Below are 8,777 nucleotides of genomic sequence, written 5' to 3'. Positions count from 1 at the left end.
AAAAAAAAGATGTGTAGATTGATACACGGGTTTTCTATTCGGTTCCATTGGTCCTCCTGTCTGTTCTTATGCCAAGACCAGTCTGTTTTCAGTACTGTAGCTCTGTAGTAGAGTTTGAAGTCAGGGATTGTGATGCCTCCAGAAGTTCTTTTATTGTACAGGATTGTTTTGCTTTTTTTTTTTTTTTTTCCAAATGAAGTTGAGTACCGGGTTAGGGTACTTTTTAAATTAGTAGTTGATGTGGAAGGGCAAAGCCCATTGTGGGTGCTATCACTTCTGGCCAGGAGGTCCTGGAGTGTATGAGGCCGACTGAACTAGCCAGTAAACAACACTCCTTCATAGTTTCTGCATAAGCTCCTGCCTCCCTTGTCCTGTCCTGACTTCCTTTATTGGTGGACTGTGTGATATGGAAGTATAAACCCTTTCCTTCCCAGCTTGTGTTTAGTCATGATCTTTATTTCTTCAGTAGAAGTCCTAACTGTGACAGATGCTTTTCCTTGGATAGTGCATTGTCTGGTGCTTTTTTTCTACTATCTCATTGGAAGAGAAGTTTCAGGTAATATTAGTGTATCCAAAGCAACAACATCAAACTGAAGTGGATCAGCAAAAATATCAAAGGCAGCCTCATACTCTGTAAGCAGTGTCTTATATTAAGAAACAATGCAGGGCTGGAGAGATGTCTCAGCAGTTAAGAGCATTGCCTGCTCATCCAAAGGTCCTGAGTTCAATTCCCAGCAACCACATGGTGGCTCACAACCATCTGTAGTGAGGTCTGGTGCCCTCTTCTGGCCTTCAGGCATACACAGAGACAGAATATTGTATACATAATAAATAAATATTAAAGAAAAAAGAGCCGGGCAATGGTGGTGCACGCCTTTAATCCCAGCACTCAGGAGGCAGAGGTAGGCGGATCTCTGTGAGTTCGAGACCAGCCTGGTCTACAGACCAGGACAGGCTCCAAAACCACAGAGAAACCCTGTCTTGAAAAACCAAATAGAAAAAAAAAAAAAAAAGAAAGAAACAATCAAGCTGACTTAGAATTCCTGGACTCAGTCTGGCCTCCTGCCTCAGCCTTTAAGTAGCTGAGACTACAGATATCATGGGCCACCAGGCCAGGCTCGCGAGTTTTTTGTTGTTCTTTTTTTTCTTTTTCTTTTTTTTTTATTGTATCGTCCATGCTACTGGAATTAAATTCTTTAGACAAGAGAGAAAAAGCATGAATTGAGCTGTTACCATAGACTATCCTTGAAGGCAAACATTTTTGGTACTTAGGAGATTGTTCTCAGAAGTTTGTTAACTGTTCATGTGTTAATTTTGTAAGTCTCTTCCCCACCCCATTAGCTACCAGCATTTTTCTTTTATTCAAGTTCATTAGATATTTTTAAAAAAAAAAAACGAAAGAAAAGGAGGGGGAGGAAATGACTGCTTCTAGGTTCAGTGGTGGAAAAGGTTTATTGTACATATATGAGGGAAAACAGAGACATCTGAGAGAGTCTAGAATGACTATGACTCTGAGCCAGGATGTGTGAGGAGAGAGGGGAGGGGAAAGGAGCCACTAACCAAGAGAGATGCCTGGGCCAAAAGACTGGCAGAGCCAAAATGGCTGAGTTATGTAGGAACCAGAGAAGTGTGCAGAGGAAACTGGTGAGTTTGGGGCAGGGTATGCCAGCCAGGAATTAGATATTATTTTATTTGGTTTGGTTTTTTGGAGACAGGCTCTATCTGTGTAGCCTGCCACTGCCTCCCTAATGCTGGGAGATCTTATTTTATACACCTTTACCTATTTGATTTATGACTAACCAGGAATAATTGGATTACTTGGCTTATAGTCTTTGTTATATTCATATTGCCATCGCCACCTATTAACTGTTCTTCAGGCTTCATTTTCATTCTGTCCTGCCCTCACAGACTTGGTGATTTGTCTAATCTTTGACCACCATATCCCACCCCAAGATGCTTCTCTGCAGTACCAGTGCCCACAAGCTTGAGACTGTTTATGACCATAAGGTATGGCTATGCTTGTCTTAACACATTTTTTTTCTGTTGCTTTGTTCTCTCTCTGTCTCTGTCTCTGTCTCTGTCTCTGTCTCTGTCTCTCTCTCTCTCTCTCTCTCTCTCTCTGTCATTGGCTAATGGTATTGACTTGGTCTAAAGTGGAGCTGAAAAAGTGAAACTGAGTTAGGAAATGAACAGAGAATCTGTGGTTTAGGAAAGAGTTGGAAATAACTCAGAATAAAAAAGTTGATACATTAAGGAGACTGAATTCACTCATTCATTTACTTAGTCATTCTTGAATATTTCTCCAGTTTTTGCTTTGTTCTTTTAGATAGAGTCTTACCCTGAAGAACTTAATATGTAGACCCATCTGGCCTAGGACTTGGAGCAATCCTCCTGCTATAGCTTCCAAAATGCTGAGATTATAGGCACTTTGTATCTATTAAGCCTATTTCCCTTCCAAGTTTTTTATGCAGCACACTTTTCAAGGAACTCTAGGTCTAATAGAAAGCCAACCACATAGATTTTTATTTAGATTCTACTATATATAACTGTGCAAAGTAGTTAAAAAATTTTATTATTGTGTGTGCTTAAGTGTGGGTGCTTGTCACAGTGTGTATGTGAAGTGAAAGGACAACTTTTAGGAATCACTTCTCTCCTCCCCGGGGGGGTTGGGAGATGAAACTCAGGTCATCAGACTTGTGCAGAAAGGACTTTTGTCCACTGTGCCATCTCACCAATGTCAAAGTAATTTTTATATCTACTGTACTCTTTGGCTTCTTAAAAAATGTTCTAGGGTTAGATGTGGTGGTGCACACCTTAATCCATGCACTCAGGAGGCAGAGGCTGCTGGATCACTGAGTTTGAGGCCAGGCTGGTCTATAAGCTAGTTCTAGGACAGCCAGATCCATACAGAGAAACCGTGTCTCTAAAAACAAAATGAAAACAAAAACAAAAATGTTCAGAGATAAGTTGTTTCTATTTGCATAAGATGAAACTGGAGCTTAGAAAAACCTTTAGGCAAGAGAATATAAGAAAAGACACTGAGGGCAAACAACTACATCTTGAGAGTATTTAGAAATTCCTTGAAAGGGCATACCTAGAATCAAAGGCAATCTGTAATTCAGAATCCTTCCCGCGGCTTTACCAAATCTTTGGAAAACTTCTGGGTCATCTGATAGCCAGAAGGAAAATGCCTTTAGTTGCACCCTTTGGTGCCCTGAGATGTCTTTGAGCCTGTATCTCTAAAACTCTAGCTAACCTGGCACTCCCCAGTAAAATAAAAGTTCTGCTTTCTTCAATGAAAAAAACCTAGAGAGTCCCTGTGAATCTCTTTGGTCACTGATCTTTCCCAGAAACCCCCAAGTTTTAGCTTTTGCTGTGCTGGATTTGGCAAGAAAATGAAAATTGTTTTGTAAAACTCGAGTCTTATTTAACTAAGAGAAGAGTGGCTTGTGATAAACTTTTTATTGTGGAGAAAAAAATACGTTTTGCATGTTTCTTTTAGTTTCTCAAGATGTCTATCAAAGAATCTTGTGAGAAAGAAGAAAAGTCTCAGAAAAAACAGACTACCTCTTCAACTTTTATTGAGGTAAGAATTTTAATTTGCTGATCTAATGATACCTCTTTTTAAAAATCATATAATGAAAAAGAAGCACCTTAATTTTATAATGACATTTAAGAATTTTGTTCTGCCTATTAGTCCCAAGGGAAAGCCATTTCTTTCCATTCTTGGTGTTACTTAATTTATCACAAATATATGAGTTATTTACTTTTATTATCCATATCACAGATAAGAAATTGAGACTTGGGGAATAGTTTTCTCTGTATATGATCCCTTCAATACCACAGTAGTTTCTGTGTTGCTAACTCCATCAGTTAACTCTGACAAAGTTGTCTTCCTTGACATCCAGCAGTGTTTGCTATAGTCAGTTATACCTTCTCCTTGAAACCCTTTTCTGACTTCACTTCTGGGGTATTTTGCTTTGTTAATTTTCCTTATTTCTTGGTGACTGTTTCTCATATTTCTTTTGCTTGTTCCACCATGTATTTTTTTATTGAAGCATGATCTTCAAGGCCTTATTAATGTAGCACCGTCTAGATTCAGACTTATCATCCTCCTGTCTTAGTCTTCCTAAGAGCTGGCATTATAGGCCTGTGTCACTACATACAGCTCTTATCCTTGTTCTCTCCTTCCTTCCTTCCTTCCTTCCTTCCTTCCTTCCTTCCTTCCTCCCCTCCTCTCCCTCGCTCTCCTCTTTGTAGTTTTTTGAGACAAGGTGTCTCTACTTACCACCCTGGCTGTCCTGGAACTTACACTGTAGATCAGGCTGACTTTGAACCCCAAGAGATTTACCTGCTTCTTCGGATTATGCCACTACACCCAGCTTTCTTACTCATTTTCTTAAGTTATAACCTTTCAAGTACCTAAGCTTACTTTTCCTAATTTAATGAACTAGAGTTCCATTTTTTCAGTTATTGGTAGTTAGCCTGTACCTGCAGCCAGTCTATTTTTTTTTTTTTTTTTTGGTTTTTCGAGACAGGGTTTCTCTGTAGCTTTGGAGCCTGTCCTGGAACTCCCTTGGTAGACCAGGCTGGCCTCGAACTCACAGAGATCCGCCTGCCTCTGCCTCCCGAGTGCTGGGATTACAGGCGTGCGCCACCACCGCCTGGCCTATAACTGATTTCTATCTGCTTCCCTTTTTTAACATATTCAGAGTCTCACTATTTCCCCCTTGCTGTTACCATGATCTAAGCAAAGAATTTGTTTTCCTTAGTTATTCCATTGATTTCTAGATCCTTCCCTGTCTCTGCCTTTGCCTCCTTCATGGTTTATTCTTAACACAGTGGTGAATGTGGTCCTATTACACTATAAGTCAGATTGTGTCACTTCTCTGCTCTGTACTTTCTTGTGGTTTTCCATGTTAACAGCCTCTTCTTGGGACTGGGAAGGCCATTCACTTTCCCCATTTCATCTTAACATTATTTTCTTCTTAATGGTGTCTTTGTTCCAGCCTCTTAGGAGCATTTCTGTCTCTGGGGTTTCTCACTTGTCAGTCAGTCATTCCCTTTAAATTGAAAATACACTGTTTCATTTTTAAAAATGATCTTTTGAAATTATGTAAGTGTGTACCTATGTGTATATCTGAACATGTACATGAAGGTGCTGAGGAATCCAGAAGAGGGCTTCCGATCCCCTAAGTTATTTGCAGGTTGTGAATTGCCTGACGCGGGTGTCTGGAACCAAATGAGTCCACTGTAAGAGCAGTATGTATTCTGAAATTCTGAGCCATCTCTTCAGCCACGTTTCTTGTTATTTTTGATAGGGTCTTAAGTATCCAGGCCGGCCTCAAATTCTGGGGGACTAGGAATGAGTATCTGGTCATCCTGTTTCCAACTCCTGAGTACTTGGATTGCATATGTGTGCCACTGTACATGGTATATATAGTGCTGAAGATTAAACACAGGGCCTTATGCATGCTGCATACCCAGCCCTTGTTTCTTTATTTAGGTTTCTATTCAGCTGTTAGTTTATCAATGGTATCTTGTATGAACACATTTAAAATTGCAGATCTTCCTACTTAATACCACTTCACCTTTCTTGTCCACTTTCTTTTTTTGTTTTATTTCATCCAAAGCATCCTGACACTCTTTTTTTATTACTGATTTTATTGAGCTATACATTTTTCTCTTCTTCCCTCCCTACCTCTCCCCTCCCCTTCAACCCTCTCCCATGATCACCATGCTCCCATTTACTCAGGAGATCTTGTCTTTTTCTACTTTCCATGTAGATTAGATCCACGTATATCTTTCTTTCTTATCTTTCTCTAGGTTCTCTGGGATTCTGAATTGTAGGCTGGTTTTCTTGACTTTATGTCTAAAAGCCACTTATGAGTGAGTACATATAATATTTGTCTTTCTGGGTCTGAGTTACCTCACTCAATATGATATTTTCTAGATCCATTCATTTGCCTGCAAATTTCAAGACGTCGTTATTTTTTTCTGCTGTGTAGTGCTCCTTTGTGTAAATGTACCACTGTAACACCCAATTTTGTGTTACACCCTCGGTACAGTTTCGCACACCACTGTACTGTATGCAAGTTGGTAACTGCTGCACAAGGACCTCCGCCCAGGCAGGTGGGAAATTACCATACCAACAATGGAGTCAATGCCCTATAGCTAATCACCAGGTGGGGCAGGGGAAGCACAGGAACAAACAGAATGCTTTGTCAGCTGACCAGAAACTGTCCTTGCACCCCAGGAACAAGGCCCTACAGGTCCCCCTTTTATATAAATTATGTCTAGGCCTGTCTTGGGTGGCATTGGACGTCAGGCAATACCCCTTACCCGTCATGGGAAAGCATCCAGGTCAAAACACATTTCCTGTCTTAGGTTGGGGCAGCCCCCCAAAAACCTTTCCCATCATTGGCTCACTAGTCATCCATCACCGAGTTCAGCCAGATTTGTGCTGAAAGATTCTCTGGGGCAATAGCTAAGAGGACTTGCCACGTGGCAACATTGACCTGAGCTTGCCTTTGGCTCTGGCACGATGAAACCATGAAGATGATGCTCCAGCATATATAAGCATTCCTAAGGAGACTGTGCCTGCTCAATCCTTAATAAGTCTGCCCAAATTGGAGCTTTTCAAGTAAGGTCTCAGCGCTGGTGAAAGGAACCCTGGTATAGCTAACTAAAATAATCTCAAGAGCCAATTTGTAAATTGTTCACTCCAGCGTTCATGAATAACAGCAATAAGACTTTTACTGTAATATCTAGCAGTGGTCTTTAACCACAACCAATAGCAAAATTAACTGCAATATTCATTTGTAAATTTAGATCAATTTGAATGGCCAAGGCATTTGCAACCTGCCCTGAGAAGGTATCCATTGTGCTAGCAGAAGCAACTGACTGACTAATGAAAAATTCAGCTGCTCTGGCAGCCACAGCAATGGCTGCTTTATCTTGGGATGGGTTGAAAGGTAGAGGAACAATCCTTGGCACTCGGACCACCACAGCCAGCTCCTCAGGAATCCCGCAACTCTTCAGTTGACAAGCTAGAATCTCCTTGATCTCTTGGGTCTGTCCTGTCTTCAGGCTTCTGAACAGGAAAATCCACATCAGCTGCTCAGATACCCATATTGGATTGTTAGCATCCTGTGGGAAAACACAAACAGTCCCTCTTCCCCACACCAGTACAGGATCTGGACCATACCAGGTGCTGTCTGCTAGATTATTCCATCTCACATGAGGCATTCTGGAAGAATCTGGCCGCCAGTGCCGGTCAGCAGCGGTATGAGATTGAGCATCAACAGTCAAAAAATTTAAAATGTATAAAATAAAAGACAAATGGTCTCTGGGGGTGGAACCATATTCCCCCTTTTTTGTTTTATGCTAATAGGCTTTGAGCGTACGATGTGCTTGCTCCACTATAGCTTGTCCTTGAGGATTATAAGGTATTCCCGTTTTATGAGAAATAGAGAACTCAGAGCAAAATTTAGCAAAGGCAGTGCTGGTGTAGGCTGGCCCATTATCAGTTTTTACAGTTTTTGTAACTCCCTTGTAGGCAAAAGCCTGGAGACAATGACTTCTAACATCCTGTAATTTTTCTCCTGTATGAGCTGAGGCAAAAATAAGATGAGAATATGTATCCACTGTTACGTGAACATATTGCATGCACCCAAAAGAAGGAACATGGGTGACATCCATTTGCCATAAATGACTAGGGGCAAGCCCACAAGGATTAACTCCCAAGTGGGAAACAGTTAAAAGTTCTGTACACACAGAGCACTTTTTAACAATATCAGTGGCTTGCTCTCGAGATATCTTAAAATGAAATCTTAAAGACCCAGCATTGAGATGAAAACGATTATGAGCTTTTTTTTGAAGCTTCATAAGATTCCTGACTCATTGCATAAATTTGGCGAGTAAGCTGATCAGCCAATGCATTCCCTTCACTCAAAGGACCAGGGAGGTCAGTATGAGCCCACAAATGCCCTACGTAAATGGGAACAGATCGGGCCCAAAGCAAAGCTTGAATAGCCAATAACTGCATCTGGACTCGAGATACAGAGGCAGTATAAGCTGCAGTTTCCAACGGTGCAAGAATTTTGCTTATATACTGACTGTCAGTAAAAAGATTAAATGGAATATCAGCATATTTCTCTAAGGCCATCTGGACAACAACCAATTCAGCCACCTGAGCAGAGTTAGTATTAACAGGCTGGATATCAAAATCAGGAGGGGAGGCTACCACAGCTCTCCTCGTGGAAGATCCATCAGTAAACACATTTCGTGCCCCTGCCAGAGGCTGCAAAGAAATAACTTTGGGGAAACATACCGGATGATTTTTGAAAAAGGTGACCAACTTATCAGAAGGATAATGATTATCAAGCTTGCAGGGATTGGTGCATAAAAACGAGGTCCAATCTTTAGCAAAATTTTGCAACCAAGTTATTTTTGCCTGGGTATATGGTGTAATAACCTTATCAGGTAACATTCCAAAAGTTTGTAAACTAAGTTTATACCCTTTCTGAATAACACACAGCACAGCTGATGGGTACGAGATAACAATTTTTTAGGAAGAAGTGGATGACACTATGAGTCCTGCCTCTGGCTGTTCCAGGAACTCACTCTGCAGATCAGGCTGGCCTTGAACTCACAGAGTTCCCAAAGTGCTGGGATTAATGGCTTGTACCAGCACACCTGGCTTAAGTCCTGGACTGATTAACCATCCCTTTACCTGCAGGGCAATTCCTTTTTTTTTTTTTTTTTTTTTTTTTTTT

At 40.9% G+C, this 8,777-nt stretch overlaps 1 protein-coding gene across 3 annotated transcripts in view; it reads left to right on the top strand.

Annotated features, from left to right (window-relative positions):
* Nucleotides 1–8,777, top strand: part of Swt1 (SWT1, RNA endoribonuclease homolog) — an 85,165-nt gene that overhangs the window by 7,076 nt on the left and 69,312 nt on the right. For all 3 annotated transcript variants that reach the window (XM_026787627.1, XM_013352480.2, XM_026787626.1), the window contains exons 2-3: nt 1,909–2,007; nt 3,503–3,586. In XM_026787627.1, coding sequence (XP_026643428.1) covers nt 1,954–2,007; nt 3,503–3,586 — 138 coding nt within the window. In that variant the 5' untranslated portion in view covers nt 1,909–1,953. The remainder of the gene's footprint in view (nt 1–1,908; nt 2,008–3,502; nt 3,587–8,777) is intronic.

Source organism: Microtus ochrogaster (genome assembly GCF_000317375.1).
Source record: "Microtus ochrogaster isolate Prairie Vole_2 chromosome 6 unlocalized genomic scaffold, MicOch1.0 chr6_random_2, whole genome shotgun sequence".
NCBI lineage: Eukaryota > Metazoa > Chordata > Mammalia > Rodentia > Cricetidae > Microtus > Microtus ochrogaster.
Note: the sequence above shows the minus strand (reverse complement) of the source record. Positions and strands in the feature narration are given on the sequence as shown.